This window comes from Sander vitreus, chromosome 4 (assembly GCF_031162955.1).
Source record: "Sander vitreus isolate 19-12246 chromosome 4, sanVit1, whole genome shotgun sequence".
Lineage (NCBI taxonomy): Eukaryota > Metazoa > Chordata > Actinopteri > Perciformes > Percidae > Sander > Sander vitreus.
This window is the reverse complement of record NC_135858.1, coordinates 29,560,723-29,579,943: the sequence shown is the minus strand read 5'-3', so window position 1 is coordinate 29,579,943 and position 19,221 is coordinate 29,560,723. Positions and strand designations below refer to the sequence as shown.

At 41.3% G+C, this 19,221-nt stretch overlaps 2 protein-coding genes across 18 annotated transcripts in view; both read left to right on the top strand.

Moving 5' to 3' along the window:
- Positions 1-9,141, top strand: part of plekha6 (pleckstrin homology domain containing, family A member 6) — a 101,270-nt gene extending 92,129 nt beyond the window's left edge. For all 17 annotated transcript variants that reach the window (XM_078249302.1, XM_078249297.1, XM_078249299.1 and 14 more), the window contains 2 exons: positions 2,696-2,803; positions 3,670-9,141. In XM_078249302.1, coding sequence (XP_078105428.1) covers positions 2,696-2,793 — 98 coding nt within the window. In that variant the 3' untranslated portion in view covers positions 2,794-2,803; positions 3,670-9,141. The remainder of the gene's footprint in view (positions 1-2,695; positions 2,804-3,669) is intronic.
- A 2,433-nt stretch (positions 9,142-11,574) lies between these two features.
- golt1a (golgi transport 1A) lies at positions 11,575-18,262 on the top strand. The gene is made up of 5 exons (XM_078247546.1): positions 11,575-11,599; positions 12,781-12,872; positions 16,447-16,625; positions 17,875-17,938; positions 18,061-18,262. Exons 1-5 carry the CDS (start codon positions 11,575-11,577, stop codon positions 18,088-18,090), a joined length of 390 nt encoding a protein of 129 aa, XP_078103672.1. The 3' UTR covers positions 18,091-18,262.
- The last annotated feature ends 959 nt before the right edge of the window (positions 18,263-19,221 follow it).

The following is a 19,221-nucleotide window of genomic DNA, read 5'->3' as shown; positions in this document are numbered from 1 at the left end:
TTCTTATAGAGCTTTATCATTTTTAAGAAAATGTATAGCTTGAAGGTTAGATATTTTAATTGCTTTACTTCTGAAATTTCCTGCTTCCAAAGGTCATTTTTGTGGGCTTGGCCATTACTCTTATTGATACTCTAAGTTTTACTATACAAACTGTACAAAATGTCACAAGTTTTTAATTGTCAATGAGGGTAGCCCAGCTGTGCAGTGTGCACATAATTTAGGCACTATTTGAGTCTGTGCGCCTTCGCCAACAACTGGGTCTGATGGTGCGTTCCATTTGTACTCGGAAGTTGGAATTTCTGAGTTCAAAGTCGGAAACACGCCCCTGAACTCGGATTTTCAACTTGGGAACTTGGACAACCTCACAGTACCCCAAGCTCAAAATCCAACATGCTCCGTGCATCAACAGTAGTGAATGCTGTAGTAACATACAGTTTTTAGCACTTCTGTTACTGTTCATCTTCTATCTGTGGACATATTGTTACGCTGTTTGTATGCAAAAAAACAGCCTAATGAGTTGTTATCAACTGGTATCTATCTATCTGGTGCTAACAATGGCTAACATGGCTGGGCTAACCCCACTGTGAGTTCCAACTTGTTAAAAGGAGCACAGTCAACTCGGGTGTGATGTCATTCCCAGCTCCAGCATCTGACCTCCGAGGTAAATGGAACACACTATGAGCAGTCAGAACTAAACATAATCCATTGAAAACACAGAGGTTGTTTTTGCCTCCTTACTGTACCCAAACTTTTAGATTATACTTCCCTTGCCAGCAGCCATCGGATTGATTTGATCATTGGTATGGTTTAGGTTCACGGGTCTTATATTCATCAGTCAACTTTGTGTGTGCACGGCAGGTATGGGTTTGTAAAACATAACCGCGTGCAGGACTCTGATTTCAGGTGCACTCATTAGTTTGACCTCCCAATTAGTTGTGTTGTCATGTTGATCGATCTCATCAATATGGTTAGTAAGATGTTATTATAGTCAATAGGAGTGATGGCCAGAAATGTAAATAAATAAGAGCCAAGACACACTGAACTGAGATAGTAGATGTGGTAAACATGAACTGATAAGCATCAGTATATTATCATTGTCATTGCGAAGCATGTTAGCATTTTGACATAAACATTTGGCTAAAAGCATAATTTTGCCTCACAGAGCTCACAGCTATAAACTTGTAGTCATATTAATACATATCATGATTTTTTTTAAAGAAACAATTCATACATGGTGCATTATCAGTTTAACTCAATTTAACTTCACTCAGAGCATTACAGCTTCATTTTGAGTCCAGTACCCATAATCTTTCTTCATGACGCTCAGCAGGTCTAAGCTCTTTTTACTTGACTCATTTTGTAAAGTCTCAGCCAACTCATAATTCAGTAGCACCCCTATTATATTCCTTTTTAGAGTGATATTTGTACTCTTAAGGTCGACTCAAATAAGTCAACATGCTGTGTTTCTCATACTGCTCACTGCTGCAGCTCCTCTGCCTGAAACACTCTGTCTGGGCTCTTGGCCCGCCTTCCTGAAAAGCCCAGTCTGCTCTGATTGGTCAGCTGGCCCACTCTGTTGTTCAACCAAATTCAAACAAGCCACTGGGCGGGCTGTGCTTGCTCAGGCATTCTCAATCAGTGACATCACTAATTAAGGAATTTCAAACAGGAATGTGGGCGAGTCGTTTTAGTCAGACAGAAAAAGTGCTGTCTGGGGGGGAGATGTGAGTGAAATGTGTTTTTTGTACTTTATACATCTATTAAATACACACAAAACTATGTAACACACTAAAAGATGGGAAAAATCCCCAAAAAAACATAATAGGGGCTCTTTAAGGGGAGTCACACATGCATAGCTGAGCCTAATCTGGACATGCATTTAAAGCCCCTGACACACTAACCCGATGGCCGACTGTTGGCAGAAAAGGCAGTCAGACTGATCAGTCGGCTCCCTGAGGTCCAAAAAGTGCCTCAGAACACACCGAAGCGACGCCGACTTGAGCGTGTAATACGTCTCCATAACAGCAGGTGTCGCTAATCTGTATTGCCACCCAAAAAATGAAAACCGGCAGCTGATTGGACGAACGCATCACTTGTTGGCTTGTTCGGTATACGATCTCATGTTTTACTAAAATAATTCACCGAAACGTGTTTCTGAAAACATTTTAAGCGAGAAATAGGCCATGCAGTTGCTGAATCTGTCTTCATTTCAGATCGACAAAGGTCAGTTTAAAAGATTTTCGTCAGATTTTGAGAGGCTTAGTCACGCTCATCTCGCTCGTCATTTCCGGGTTAGCGCTCTACCAATCAGATTGGTCATGGAGTCCGACTGCCCGCCCTCCGACACAACATGTCAGGTCGGCCAAAATGAAGGCCGACAGCTCCTTGGACGGACGATAACACGGGACACACCGAACAGACTCGAGTCGCTGACCTCGCCAAACTGTCCGACTGCCGATTATCGACTTGGTGTGTCACTGCCTTTAAGGATACATGGTGATACAGGGAAACCAGAATTTACAGTTTTCTTTACCCTGAAAGTCCAGAGATGTGTGTATTTTTGCAGTCAGACATCTGAACGAGCACAAGTCCCTTCTCCTAAGCTACTTACCCTTCTCCTTTTGATTGGTCCACTCCTTTTTCTTTCCATTTCTCCCGTGTTCACTCCTCCCACTTCCCCTCCATCTCATTCCAGCCCAGTGCGCCCCCAGCACCCCCACCTCCCCGACCAGCCTGGCCCCTCCCCCTTCCTCTGCTGACTTCCCCAACTCCGCTCACACCATGATGGCGTGAGTCATGCAAGGTGAGTCTCCGTTCACCAAAGCACGTCCACCTGTCCCCTCCCATCCTGTTTAGAGCCTGTGCTTGCTTCACTCTCTGGGACTGCTTTTGATTTGATCTACTGGGGTTTATGATACGATACGTTGTGCTCATTTTTATATGTTTAAGATGCTGATGACCCATGTTTGGCCCAGTGCTCCTTATCGCTCTCAAACTTGCAATATAATTAACTGGACATACATTTCATTGAACAAACCTTCTGACAGACAAATTTCAGATTTCAACAATTGTCAATTTCCATTGCTTTCTGTGTTAAGCTCTTTGTCAAAAAGCAATAGAGACAACCAAATTTAACTACCTGCTTGGTTTTGTGTAAGAACACAACATTATTTTGGACTTGGTTTGGACAAAACTGTCTATCAAAGCATCTTTTTTACTGAGCTTGAAGGTCCATTCTTGTAATGTCCAACTTGTTTTTTTCCGAAAATAATTAGACAATACACATCTCACATCACAACTTAGCAACTCTATCCTCTAAAGAAGGCCAAGAGATGCTTCACAAACATGTAAGTTGGGATTTTTTAGGTCACTTTCAAGTAAATACCATCCGCTGTAGCTTAGAATGTGTTGTGTTACACAGGCTGGTCAGGGTCAGTAACCCTAGGCATGCAATAGCTCAACCAATCTTAACTAAAATCTGCCCTTCCTGTATAAAAACATCATGTCCTGCTGCATTATAACAAACTCTTTCCTAAAATGGCTTACAAAGTTAGATTTCCATTTATTTTCCATGATAGCAAACATTACTCAGTACCCAATGACACATAACCTCATAAGATCTTTATATCTCTCTTACTCCATCTTTTATTTGCTTCTTTCTGCCTGTAGCTCAAGCCCTGGCTGCTGTCAAGTTTGATGGAGCATCTTTCTGAGGATTCACCGTACAAACTACAACAATGAGGATGGGCCCCCTGACAAATGACTTATTTGCCCCTCACCCCAAAAAAACAAACAAACTCCAGTTCCATCCAACTCACGACGGTCTCCTGCTATGTGTGCTCTATGGCACCAAGGAAGGCTCCAGATCTCCTACCAGCTTCAAGGTGTGAAATATTTCTCTATAATTTTGCTCAGGACATATTCCACAACAAAGAGATTACAGATGAACTACAGTACGTTGATGATGAGACATTTTACACGCATAAAGACAAAATGTCCAGTGTTGATCAGTTCACAAGGGAACACTGCATATGAGATGCCCTCACTGAAGAGGAACAGGGAACAGAGCTGCAGAGATAAATCAAGAGAAAGAGTTTGGGATGAGGCCAGATGGACGTCACGGAGGTTGACTGGTAGACAAAAGCCTCACTAAAACCTACAGAGAGGCTTTGAACATGCTTCTGGACACTAAAAGCCACAATGATGTTTATACTGTAATCATCTAATCTCCATATCAACCTTGGAAAACCACCATGTCTTGTGGCCCAGTGAGGAGTGGTGCTCAGTGACAGACAGACTGACATATCTGACACTTTAACAACTGAGCGAAATAAGAGTGAAGCCTCTCATCCTTTGTAAAAAGAAAAAAAAAGCTGAGGACTCCCCTTCTGAACTCACTGTGATGCCTGTCTCACCAAGACCCCTTCCACTTCTCCCATCCCATCAACATGGTTTGGGATTGATTACACTCATATGCAACCATTAGCATGACATACATTTGATTGAGTCAAACGTAATCTCACCTGGATTACGTTTTGATTCAATGCATCGCCCATCTTTCACACCAAACACGCAAAAGCCAACCTCTTCTCACTTCCAACTCTTCACATGCTTTCCTTAGATGCTTGGTCAGTGGCCCTAAGCTTCAGATAGCGACGCACCAGGCACCCTTTAGCGTCTGTATGGGACGCACTTGGCAGAGCAGCAGCTCGGCCGCGGCGCTGTAAGATGACCCAGAGCGTCAAAAGTTAAAGCTAATAAATCCTGACCAAGTGCGTTGAAATATGACGCCAAAGGGGTACCCAGAGTGTTAAAAAGTGACACAAGGGGTCCTGACTAAGCGTCAGTATTTGACGAGTTGGGATTAGGAGTGTGTTAGAAGAGCAAGGCAGAGCTGAAGATAAGGAGCATTACATCAACCATGACCCATCTTACAAAGCTGCTCATGGCAACACCTTGTCCTACATTCGAGTGTTGCACACGTGAAACCCAATATTCATTTTCTAACCTGGTATCCTCACCCACTTTACTGACATACTTGTAAGATCTAGAGTAAAGCCCCTGATATACTCTAAAATGAACATCTCTGTACATACCAACTGGGTATACGCAGATGTGGTCTAGCCAACATGCTTGTAGGCATATATAAAGTCTGCGTGGTCATACATTTTAAACCGCAGTCTGTGTGAATCGTGCCAGACATGTTACCTTGCATGGCAGCTGGATTCTCGAGGTATCATGAGATCACGCAAAATCCCAGGTTCGCATATCACACGAAAATCTGTCTTGTCCGGCTTCAAGTAACATATTTGTGTCTGGACAGCTACTGGAAGCTACGGGCGTGGTTTTGGTGCGAGTGGCGATCGCGACCGTTTGTTCAAAACAACAATGGCGGACGTGATAGACAGATAGTTCATCCAGTCACCCGCCAGGTATGTTTTTTTTAAGGTGCCTGCCCTTTTCCAAACAGTTTCCAATGGCTTCTTAGATGGTTCTGTGTAACAAACCATCTGTGCAGTATGTCACACGGATACATTCTTTTCTACATTGAAAGAGGCATCTCACAGCCTCTGCCTGCTGTCAATGCTGCGATGCCATTGGTTAAAGTCAGCTTATTTGGGGGTCAAATTTCAATTCAGTTGAAATTTTTGCCACAAAACGTGGAGGAAAATCAAGGCAGTGTGCACAGCTAGGACTCGCTCTTCTGCTTGCTCTTTGTCATGTTGACTTTAATGTGAAAGCCGTTCAAATTGTAAAGTTGAAATCTTATACTTATTTTAGTTGAATTATGGCCATTTTGTCTCATCTGTATGGTGGACAGACACATTTACTGTGGTTGGACTCGCTGTCTATATGGTTCTGCCGAGAGTGAAGTGTTCAAACCAGAGCTGTCAGACACCAAGTGACATGCTTTCACCTAATGTTGTGGGCCAAACATTTTAATACGGAGAATAACACCAGCAGTGGATTTCAACTTTTACAATGGCTGCTTCATAGAAACAGCAGGCTGTGACACAATATTCTGCCCTAGATGGAAAGAAGCATCTGCCTGAGGCAGCAACAAAGCCTGAAAGGGAGAGACAGTTACTTCTCAAAGACGAGGGTGAATATGAGTCCGGAAGCATTTTCCTGATAGAACATTTTTAAACCTCTCCTTTTTCTAACCCCTCTCACCTTTAGACGAAGATGGTGGTCATCTGGAGGTTAGACAGGGAAAACGTCAGACTACTAGAAGGAAATGGGATAGATAGGTACCAGGGACTGTTGAAGGCAAATACTTACAGAGCCATCCACCTGCCTGACCTCCACACCATCGCTCTGTATGAGCCTCACATTTCTGAACTGTTTTGGCATAGAACGTTGGCACTGAGCAACAATCTCTAACCCTGAGCAGATGCATATTAATGTGATCCTGAAGGGGCACCATCACCTCACCATCAACCTCTGTGTGCAGCTCTCACATTTTTGTTAAATCCCTTTGCATTTACCATCGCATTTATTCAGACTTCGTCATAATGCTCAAGAAATTCCCATGTGATTGTCTACAGATATATAGGTAAAGTATGTTGGATAAAAATGGTACAGTGCATGTGCAAAGTGAAGATAGAAGTGACCTTAGAAGAGTAACTCTGGGAGAAAAGCACTTGTCTGTGTGGAGAGGAGTTAGCTAATGGTGCATTCGAGAGGAATTATATAGCGGAAAAAAACATGTAACATATCCCAAAAACATTTCATCCTGTCATGCAGTGCCATACGTCTGAAACATGTCTGTGTTTTGTCTGTTGTGATGAAAGAACGAATTAATGACATGACTTACAAAGGAGTTTGGAATCTGGAGGAAATGATTGGTGGTATCAATGGGGGTTGCCAAGGTTAGAAATGTCTACCCGTCATGACCCACATTAAATAATTAAATAATACATTTTGAAATAAATGCATTGTTTAACTTTGAATGAAGTAAATAACACATTGATTTCATGATTTCGTTTGGAACAAGCCAACATGCATAAATGAACCACATATTGTGAAATAACTGAAAGAAATATTAAAGCTCAACTCATTACTATGCAACTCTGTCTCATAAAAAATGACTTTCCCATAGAACTAGACTGCATTCTCAATTATGTTTTAATTATTATTTAATTATGTTTGATTACGGTTGTTTCAACACGTCCTCGTCCCAGCGATATGCGCAGGTTGTGAAACAGTCGCAGTTTTAGACACGTGATTAACGTTGTGATTTGAAACAAAACTACTTGGTTAGGTTTAGGAAAGGTTTATGGTTTAGGTTCAAATAAGTAGCCTATGTTTGTTACATAACTTAAGTTATGTACGTAAGTTAAGTATGTTACGCAAGTACCTACGTAAGTTAAAATAAGTCAACGTTGACTTTTGGTTTCCCACAGGACATGAACAGCGCTTTCCTGGGTAAAAATCCCTTCTTTTTTTTTACCTTATCGAAGGCGTTCCACTTCCGGGATTGTTCAGGTGCCGCCGGCAATTCCGCCGGATGTCCCTCATTTAGGCCAGATGTCCGTCACCTTCCGCTTCCTTTGTGTTGGCATTCTAAACTCCGGTGGATTTCTGAGGACTATGGTTAACTGCTCCTCAGATCTCTGCAGGGTAAATCCAGACAGCTAGCTAGACTGTCTGTCCAATCTGAGTTTTCTGTTGCACGACTAAAACAGCTTTTGAACATCCACATCCAGGAATGCTGTGTGGACTAGCCAGACCCTCCTCCGCAGTGCTGTGAAGAAGGTCTGGCTATGCGAGACTAGGTTGACCTAGACACATCCATCCACCCCAACCTCATCCCTACGTGGACTTTGAGTGCAGACTGTGATTAGGAACGTATTTGTAATATGTCAAAAACAAATGCAATTGCAAATATGCAATTGAGAATATATGGGAACATCATTTTTAGGAGACAGGGCTGTATTTATGATATGTTATGTATTCATTCATTGGAGTTAATTTCTATTTAATATAGTACATTTTATTTGAATATTTCTGGTATTTTAGAACAGGAAGGTCCAAAACACTTTCTGAAAACTGCTATCTTCAAATGTTATTACTTTCTAGATTTGGCCATGCCTCTTCATTGGATACTTCCTCCAGATGTGAACGCCTTGACGACACACACACACACACACACACACACACACACACACATACACTTTCCCTTTGTAATGTGTGTTGTTTATGTTTTTTTGCTCATACACACTTCAATCTTCAAGTGACCTGCCTTTGTAGAAAGCTATTGTATGTCCATTCTCAGAGACAATATGGCACAGAAAATTAAGAAAATAGAAAGTTACGCTGAAAGCAGTTAACGGCTCTCACTACGCAAAAACAAGGATTTAAGAGAATACGTCTATTTTTTTCTCGTTTAATTTTTTTTTTAGAAAGGGAATACGTTCAAAAGAGGCAGTGGGTATATTTTTAGATGCATGGATATTCAATGACAAGTTGACAGGTTAAATTTGTACACTCATTTCTGTTTTGCATTTTTCACATACAAAAAGTACTTTTTTATTTCATTGCTCTTGAGGATTGTTTAAGGGAGCACAACATAGATATTTTTGGATTATAATTGGAATCCGATGTCTTGAGAAATGACAGCCAATGACAGGTGGTGTCCAATATTTGATACTAGATGTAGCATTTGTGGATGATGAAAATAAATAATATATACATTATATACATTGGTCAGTGTACATAATATTTTGGATTTCAGTTACAGTATATCCTACTATCACATGTAACCATTGCTATTTTGGGGGGGGGGGGATAGACAAACTGCTTGAACTATGCAAATGATTTAAAAAAAAAATAGACAAATAATGCGCTTGCTTTCAGAAAACCTTGCAATAAAGTGAATGTATACAAATAATGTGTTTCTTTAGATGCTTCTGAATTCATCCCAGTATTTTGTATGATAAAACATGTCTCGCTGCCTGGAATGATGATCTGTTTACTGCTCTCTCTAATTTTACTCCACTTGTTGATGATGAAGTTCACTGCCAAAAAGACTACTGAGGTTTACTGTCCAGCGGCCCATTACCAATAGGCCCCCTGATGATATTCTACAGTCGTTATATCAAACTGTATGTCTGAATGAATAAAGTGCAAAAAAACTAAGACTGGATTCTTTCACAGCAATGCTTAGACCAGGAAATGGATCACCATCAGTTGGAATGTAGTCGTCATACAGAAATAAAATTAAGACATACAAAACTTTTGTCTGACTGCTCACGTACTGTATTTTATGACCCATTGGACTTTTTTTGAGTTATGTCATTGTGTTCCTAGATCTCAGCCTTTTTTCTATTCTTTTTGCCTATTTGCCAGTATACCCAAATTGAAAAGCTTATAACAGAAGAACTGTAAGGCCAGAATGCATGGATGAGGCTTCATTAGAAACCTAAATTGTTTTAGTTTCTGAAGATGTGCTTGTGTAGCATGTGATTAAAACACAACCTACACTACATCAGTTCAAACACGGTATAAAACAGTTTTAGTGACCCGTTGGGTTTTAACACTCCAGAGCATCTTGTCAATGCAAAATCCTCTCCTGGGAGATAATGTTTGACCGTGATAATGTATTCTTTGTTGTAATCTGCCACTTCGAGTCAATTATCATGCTTATCTAAGTAAGATTGTGATAAAGATAGTATCTCTGGGATGCTGGCTTGATAACGTTAATTTAAGGACAGGGACTCCATCGGAAAGCAGGGCAGAGAGAGTTAATTCAAAAAAAATAACTTCTTCAATAACATATAGTTTCATTTATAAATGAATAGCATACTACTATTAGTCTTAAATCATCAACTTAATTATATCTAAGTATTCTGCTTAAATTAAATCTAAGCATTCTGGTTATGGTTAAATTAGTCTCGCTTTGCCAGACCCTCCTCCAAAGTGCGGTGAAGGAGAGTTTGGCTACTCCACATAGCATTCGGGGATGGGAGGAAAACGTGCTCTGGTTTAATGACATTTCTTTAAACCAATCAGAATCAGAGCACGCTGCAAAATAGTCGTGCGAGAGAAAACTTGGACAGATAGTCTAGCTAGCTGTCTGGATTTACCCTGCAGAGATCTGAGGAGCAGTTAACCAAAGTCCTCACAAATCCACCAAATTTAAAATTCCAACACAAAGAAAGCGGAAGGAAACGGAAAAGACATGCATCCAGATGAATTTCCTGGAAGTGGAACGCGAAGGATATAGACTATGGTTAAATTAAATCTAAGCATTCTGGTGTATACATGAAAGAAATGAGTGTTAGCTAGGTTTACTAGAAACACACTGCAACTCAATTGCTGGCCATAATAAACAATTATGTGGTCGAAATTCACAAGAACCCATATTGGGCACACCTACAGATATGTTAGCTGACTGCTACGAGAACTTCCCAGACTTCCCTTTAGCCTAGGTTGTATCTATAGACTGTAACAATAGTGTAGCATCGGTGATGTCACCCATTGTTTGTGCTGCTGTTTTGAATCCTCGTGTTTGGCGATACGTCGCAACAGGATGTGAGAAGGGTGGAGCTGGGGAGGATGACACAGCCAAGCCAGTGTTGTTTATGGTTTCATGGTGCTGTGCTAAGCTAAACGCTAAAAGCTGAAAGTTGCTGATTTTCAATCATTCTGAAGCGCGTCATCCAGCGGATATTTGCTAAATGCTTGCTCTTGGGGGAATTACTGGAATTGTTGGGTCTTTGTAAATTATAGTGTGGTCTAGACCTAATCTATCTGTAAAGTGTCTTGAGATAACTCTTGTTATGATTTGATACTATAAATAAAATGGAATTGAATTGAAGTAAAGGCAGACCTCCGGGTACCTCCGCCATTGATTTTCATGTACGGCAGAACAGAAAATCAGCAAACTCTACCTTAAATTACCAGCTAATGCTAGTGCTAGCTAGCTAGCTTGGTTGGCAGAAGGCTAAACAAGACACTTTTAGGAGACCAAAGTCTTCCAACCAACATTAATGAAGTGGAAACACACAGTGAGAGGGTCAAAGTTTAAGCTAAAAACACGAACAAGTGCCAGTGGAGTCGCCCCCTGCTGGAAATGAGATAGAATGCAGTTTTAAGGCACTTCAGCATTGGCTTCACTTTTCAGACCTAGAAGCTTCGTCCATTATTTTTACAGTCTATGCAGGCAAAGCAGCTCATTAATGCGTGAGTGGTTGACTGTGAATGAACGTTAACGTTTGCAAAGTATGGAAAGTAATGGACTAAAGTATGTAAACCCAGCAGTCTGAACTTTTAAAGACGGTTCTTAGGTATTCAGTAATCCAAACACAAGATAAGGTATAAATCCATTCAATGTCTACAGTATAAATGACTGATGACATCACTTTGGTAGTTGACCTTTTACCTGAGAATCCCCGGTGTTCATCACTGGGGCTCGGTGTGCGCTTGCTCCGGTTAATGTTCACCTCACACGCTGACAACATCAACGCACAAAGGTCACTGTTGAGAAAAGGAGAGGACTCATTTGTTCCTGAAAGTCACGGAGAAACAAAGCCACTGAGTAGAAGGGGAGAGGAGACACCAGTGATTACCATGGTGGCTGTCACAGAATTCCAGAGTAAGTCCTTCCATAGTTTCTCTCTTCTAAAGTGTCAGTGTGAAGCTGTTAACCTCTGAGGCGCACAGAGCATTGGTCTGATTTCAGAATACAAAGATGTGTTCGTGGAAGCATTGCATCTTAGGATAATAAGAGAGTATAGTACTTGACAAGTTTATCACTGAGGTAAATCCACTTTAAGTTTAATCAAGTTAGGTTCTTATCTGTGAGCGTCACGGAATCTCTTCGAAGAACTGTGTTGAATGAATGAGCACTGCTGGTATGTTTAAAACTCCTAAGAAATGGTCTGAGATTGGAGCTGATCTTTGTGTCCAAAAAATCATAGTAAAACGTGACTGAGGAGCTTTGTATAAAGAAGCTAAAAGTGACTTTTAGCGTGACTCTAGATTCCTGACTTCAGTAACTCCTATGTGTTGTAAAATAAGGACAGATGTCGACCTACAAGCATTGAATCAGCTAATAGCAGGCCCCCAGATGACGTGTCAGAGCTGCATCTAATCAGTCATCACAGCTTAATGCAAGCAACACCATGATTCAGACTACCCATCATTCATTGCGTTTCAATATGATTTGAAAGCTCCCAAAGCTTGTGTTTTCCCTAGAGTCCTGAAAATCATTCTATAGTGAAGACTTAAAAAGGTTATAATAGCAAGTTTATATATTTAGAACAACTTCATTTGTCATGTCTTTCTCTTTTTTTAACTCACTTGTCCAAAAACTAAAACAAATACTGAACTTTTTAATGAAAATATACATGTAAGAGCCATTTTTTAAGATTCACGCCGACGCAGAGAGGTTACGGAACTCAGAAACTAACAAGAGACTGAATGGTTTTGGTCTTTTTATGAAATTTGTTGGCAATAAGAAAAATAGTGTTATGTCAGCCCTATCCTATATCACAGTTCTAGATTAATCTACATTATACTGTGTATGTGACATCTTGTACTGGGCTGCAGGTTAGAACAGCTCTACAGCCCTCTGAAATCATGGAGAGACTTTTGTATATTAAGTAACATGTTATTAACCTCAAAATAACCTTTTATTTAATTGAGAACTGACTTCATAATATGTCTAATAAAATATTCCCCACATGAAATACCTGCACATAATTGAAGTGTGCAAATGACCACAGTCTTGCTTTAATTTTTCTTTATGTCCCTTTTGTATGTTTTTCTTTTCAGAGATTGGTATTGGTCTGATGGGATTCGGTGGATTTTTCCTTCTCTTTGGTGTGCTGCTGTATTTTGACTCTGTGTTGCTGGGCTTCGGGAATGTGAGTAATCTTTCATATCACACACTGCTCAGTGCCAACATCACACCATCACTGGCTCATATCAACATTCAAAGAACACCAGTTTACAACCTTTGGTTTACATGTGTTGGTACGTGTCATTTCCATGCTTCCCATTCACAGTCTATGCAGCAGCTGGGCAATACATTCTGCTAGGGTTGCAATGACTTTTGAGAAGCGGTATGTTGAGTTGCCCGCTCCTCATTTGCATAAAGTTGAGGTCCAGGCTACTTCATGCAAATCAACACCCCCTATCAAAAACTCACCAAAATCTTTTAAACTGACCGTTGTCAATCTAAACCCACATAAAATGTTTTCAGAAACACATTTAGGTGAACTATTTTCGTAAAATAAGAGTTTCCAAACAAGCCGCCATGTTGGTCTGTTTTGAATTTTGAATGAAGCGTTCGTCTAATCAGGTGTGGCCATCGCGGTTGTAGGAGGGTGTAGCCTGGTTTCTTTGCTTGTCAGTGGTCATTAAAGATAAATTGATAACTGCTAGTGGCAAGTCCATAAGCGTCCAATGCTGGGAGCCGGGGTGATCCCTGCCGTCAAAAAACACCTAGGTAGACACGTACCATTAGGTGCTTTCCGACCAGATAGTACTTGTACTTTTTAGAGGAAAAGTACACTTCTAAGCAGTTCTAAGAACTACTCTCCCCCGAAATCTTTTTTTCCGTTTGCATTCCCACTGGCCAAGTGGCCATAGGGACTGGTAGGAGGGGTAAGGGAGTAACGCAAGCACGGCAACGGTCTTTATAGCATCGTCACTAGACCTTAGCGCCACATACAACAACAACAAAGCAGCATGGAGGAGGCCGTACATGGCCAGCAGTGCCTGCACTTCTGCATCAGTCCACTTTTCCGAGTTCCGCATTCCGTCCATTCTCGTAGTAATTCACGTAATGTCTTGCTCAACACAGACGGGGCTTTATTATACTCGGAACAGACCCCGCCTCTGTCTGCTGCTGCGCTGTGGACGTGTGTGTGTGTGTGTGTGTGTGTGTGTGTGTGTGTGTGTGTGTGTGTGTGTGTGTGACGGCCGGCGAGCCGCAGGACACGCTTGTGGAGTTTAACTCCGAAAAGACCGTTAACCACAGGTTCCCTTTAATCTTATGATGGACATGTGTTGTGATATTTAAACAAACGAACCGTCAACGGCGAAATAAAAAAGCCTCTTATTTACGAGAGCGGTCTGAGAGACCTCTAGCTCACAGCGAGGTGTCTGAGCATGACTGGCCGAGCGACGAGCTAGAGGCTGGGGCAGGCGCTTGCTGGCTGTCGCCTCACTTCATGGAGCTTCTCAACTCCAAAAACTTTGGAGCAAATTGTCAATTCGGCATCAATTTTCGCAAGGCTGCCTATATTCGAAATCTAAACAGTCAATATATCGCCTAAAACGTTGTCAGAAGTGAATTTAATGATGAATAAGATGGTGAAAATTGTTAAAAATGTCCCGTTGTTGGTTGTTGCTCTGTCTGCAAGTTCCGAGTTGGCAGTGCGCGTGACTTTTAAATTTGACCAATCAAGTACACCTAGGAAAAGGGAAAAGGGAAAAGACCCTGCTCTGAAGTAGGAGCTAAAAAAGTATGCTACTGCGGCCAGAGGAACTTAAAAATCCCCAAATTTTTCCTGTCGGAACACGATGAAAAAAAGTGTTCTAGGAACGTTTTGTTCTAAGAACTGCAAAAATCCCTCTGGGGATCTTTATAGATCCCCTACTGTGTGTGACATTGAAACTATAATGAAACGTGTCAGTTGTGTAAGGTTGCTGGTATGATGTAAATATGACCATGAACGGATCGTTTTCACATAGAGAAAATCGGCAGGATGCACTAGTGCCCTCATGCATGCTGTGTGGCTGCTCTAACCTGTAAACATGGGCACCAAAATGAAAAGCAAGAGGTCTGCAGCGGACACGCACTGCTCAGGTAGGAGGTGTGGCCCAGACTACATCTACACTACTTCGTTTTGGTTTAAAAACTAATATATTTTGCTACATTTGCTCCTGGCGTCTACACTACTTAAGCATTTCCGAGCCCCTAAAATGGAGAAGTTTGGAATACTGATGCCCCCGTTTTGGTTTGAAAACTCCGGGGTGTCTTTGTAGTCTGGACGGACACAAACGGCGACCGTTGGAAATGATGACGCACGTCAGTCTGTCTTATCGGTTAGGTAGGCTTTCATACCTTTACAGTACGTTACAGGTCCACCTTGTCATCGCTCCAGGGAAATACATTTTCTTGCCATTGTAGTTCTTTCTCCAAAGTATTTTCAACTTATACATCCATGATTTTCTAAAACAACACTGCAGGACTGAGTCTATGCTGACAACGAGAAGCAGAGTGTCAGCTGTCTGATATGACTGCGCCCAACATGGGTCGAATGTGCATTGAGTAGACTCGCGTAATACCTGCCGTCCGCTGTCTGAAAGGGGTATTTGTCAAATCAAGTGGGTATCTGTGTGTTGATTTGAAACTCCCTCCAAGCCAGAGTGGCGGCACAGTAACAAATTGTATAATAACTATATAAATGTAACTTCAGATAAGACCCACTTAATTTGACTAACTGTCTGCTGAAACCTCATATTAGCTTTGGTTAAGCTTGTCCACCATCACCATCACATTGGAATAGCAATAGGAGAGGGTCTCCTCACCGCCAGTATGGACAGAACAAATGATTAGGGGGGACCAATACCTCAAAAATACAATATTCAGTGGTTAATATAGTACAGTCACTGCCGATAGTATTTATTCTGAGTCATACTGTATAGTCAGTACATACAGTAGAAACAAACTACAATTATGAGAAACAAACTGTAATTATGAGCCCGTGCCCAATTTAAACCCGACAATTTTTTAATACGTGGGCTGTTATAACTGACGTTCTCAACTACAATTCTGAGTTGTTTGAACTACAGAAATCTCTTTAGAATTATCTTAATGAATAATGCAACAAGGACGAAGCATGTAAACCTCGTTGTTTGTTTATTCAGAATGGAATGGATCGCAAATGGATCCGAATGAAGAAACGTTAAAAAAAAACTCGACCTTAGCTCCCTCAACCGAATAGTGTGGGTAACAGATCAAGGCAGCCACATAATCAAAGCCCTGGAACTATACAGGAGACTTTCTTGTCTCGATTACCTAATAAATACTGTCCTTCGCCACGGTCTGCCTGCCGACGCACTGGCTGACAACGCGCCGGATATAGGAGAGACCATATCTGCTGCTGAAGGACTCGTGAGATATCTAAAGAATCTGGCCTGGTTGCGCAATTATTGAAGACAGTGCTACAGATTATAGAAAGTCAGTGCAGGACATATACCCAGAGCTACGGGAGAAGCTTGGAGAGGCATAGCTTTCTCCCCACCCAATTAGGCCCCGTGGGTCTGGTCGGGTCAAGTTCGGGCTCGGGCTCGGGCAGAGAATCTAAACTTTAGTTCAAATATAGGTTTGGAGAACGTAGACAAATAGCAAAATAAAACATTATCCATAGTATGAGAATATGTTAAATATTTCCTCTGATTTTTGTTTATTTGATTGCCTTTGTATAGATTCTGTTTCTGACTGGTTTGACATTCATTATCGGCTTCAAAAAGACAGCCCACTTCTTCTTCCAAAGACAAAAGTTTCGGGGTTCTTTGTTTTTCCTGGGAGGTGTGTCTCTGGTGCTGTGCCGTTGGCCAATCATTGGAATGCTGGTGGAGAGTTATGGCTTTGTGCTTTTATTCAGGTAAGTCCAGTTAGGGTAGCCTGGCATAGCCAAACTAATTTGCAAAAGCATATTAGTCTAGAACCTTTCAGTTCATTTTCCATTTCCAAGGGGCGTTAACGATGCAAACAAAAAAGTCGACACAATTAAAGAGACCTACAACCAATCAGAGCAACGAAATGACCTAGCTCAGAGGGACACATGCAAGCTATAGTTTTCAAACGCCAGCTACCGCTAAATTTGTAAAAGTGACAACACACATAGTCCCACATACCTTCGTCAAGCTTAAAGGAGAATTTCAGACAATTTTTACGTTAATCTTGATCGCTATAGCTACGCGAGTACTTTCGAACAGGGCCCTTACGTGTCAACAAGATGCGTTTTCAACTCAGACATTGTTTAAATTCACCTACCCTGGTCCCTGTCTCGATCCTGCTGGTAGCTAACTTGCCCTGCTAGCTGATAGCCGTTAGCCATTAGCTGCTAGCTGCCGTCCGGTGAGTGTATTCAGCCAGGCTTCTGTAATAATCATCCCAATAACAATCCACGGAGCGGCGGTGGTGTGGCTATGTCCTCCAGAGGACAGGTCATGTCACGTCTTGAAGTTTATTTCCCCCCTAAGCTAGCTACCGGCAGGAACGAGACAGGGACCAGGGTTGGTGAATTTAAACAATGTCTGAGTTGAAAACGCATCTTGTTGACACGTAAGGGCCTGTTCACGTGGCACAGACATTAATTGCATTTTGTGTCTGTTAAGAGGCACAAAGGCATTCTAAAACTTGCCCCGACAACTGCCATTTTAGCTCAGGGGACACTTGTAGTACGTAGCTGCAGCTTCTCCGTGTTGCCTGCACTGATTCGGGTCGGGGTTTTTTCTATCGAAAGTACTCGCGTAGCTATAGCGATCAAGATTAACGTAAAAATTGGTCGGAATTCTCCTTTAACATCTGATTTGATGTTTTCACCGTATATAGTAGTTATTTGTAATTGGCTTACAAAATTGTCATTTTACATTTTAAAAAAATTACTTAAATGTAAAATTAAACAGTTTGGCCTTTATTTTTCCACTTAGACCGTGTTCAATCTTTAATTAACAATATGTTGGACTTCTTTATACTTAATATAAAATATTTCATCATCTTTGTTTTCATCAGAGGGGAATTTTTAGGGGGCACAAAAGCTCATTTGGGCTCCAAAAGTTGAAATGTCAGAAAGTAGGCTATGTTGCAAAGAGTGCTTTCCCATCAGTCTCTTTTCTTTCCCTCCGTAGGTCTTTCTTCCCCATGGCCTTGGGATTTCTGCTGTCAGCTGTGAATATCCCTTTCCTCAGTGCAGTATGTTTTTGTTCTTGGCTCTGTAGATTAACACTCAATAGTCTAATATTTTGTTTAAATACCTCAGAGATATTGATTGCTGATTGTAATGACTTGAATGAAATCTCTTGTTTTTCTGTTAGTTTTTCCCAAGCAGCTCCTCCATGGTCTGAGCAGAAGAACACGTTGCAGCAGGGAAAAGAGTTCTGGATGCCCTTTGACTGATTCTGGATGGGCAAAGGGGGAGAACTGATGAGTAACTGCTCCATAACTGAACTGTTGTTTAGACGGAGGTCTTCACGGGTGCAAACATTTGTGCCCAGACCCAAAAATACCAAGAAATGTACTTACTGACACTGTCCATTATTTGAAAGCTGGGACCCGGACCCATGCCGGACTGAGAGATGTCGGCAGAATGTATTTTTTAAAATGTGCTGTATTTTGTACCTTGTAAGGTTACAATGAATAACAAGCAGTCAAATAAGCTGCTTAAAAAAAAATGCCGACTTATTAGGACTTCAGCTTATTCACATTAACTCCCAGAGTTAGACAAGTCGATACATACCCTTCTCATCTCCGTGCGTGTTGTAACTCTGTCTGATGCCCCCAGCGTTAGCTAAGCCTAGCACAGATCCTGGAGGTAACCTGTTCCAACTAGCCTATTGCTCCGAATAAGTGACAAAATAACGCCAACATGTTCCTATTTACATGTTGTGATTTGTATAGTCACATGGTGTACAAATAACAAGGTCACATGAGACACAGCCATCTTCTAACAAACTGGGAACTATATTCTCAGAAAGGCAAAGCACTGCTACTTCTGCTACTTGGGCGGAGTGATTTGCTAGCAGCACTTGTTATTTGTACACCCTGTGACTATACAAATCACAACAGGAATGCGTTGGCGTTATTTTGTCACTTACTGGGAGCAGTAGGCTAGTTGGAACCGGTTACCTCCAGGATCTGTGCTAGGCTTAGCTAGCGCTGGGGGCGTCAGACAGCGTTACAACACGCACGGAGGTGAGAAGGGTATGTATGGACTTATCTAACTCTGGGGGATACGGTGAATAAGCTAAAGTCCCAATAAGTCGGCATGTTTCTTTAAAAGATACACCACCTTAAAACCTTAAATCTTGCAGTTGTACAGAATGTTTACAATCTGATTTTACAATCATTTACTGTTTCATGTAACCTTGTTAATGTTGTTGTTTTGTTAAATTAAGAAAAATATTCAAAACAATAAGCAAATGATTTAATGATAACTAATAAAAACTATGGCGCATGTTGTGTACTTGTTTAGTTCA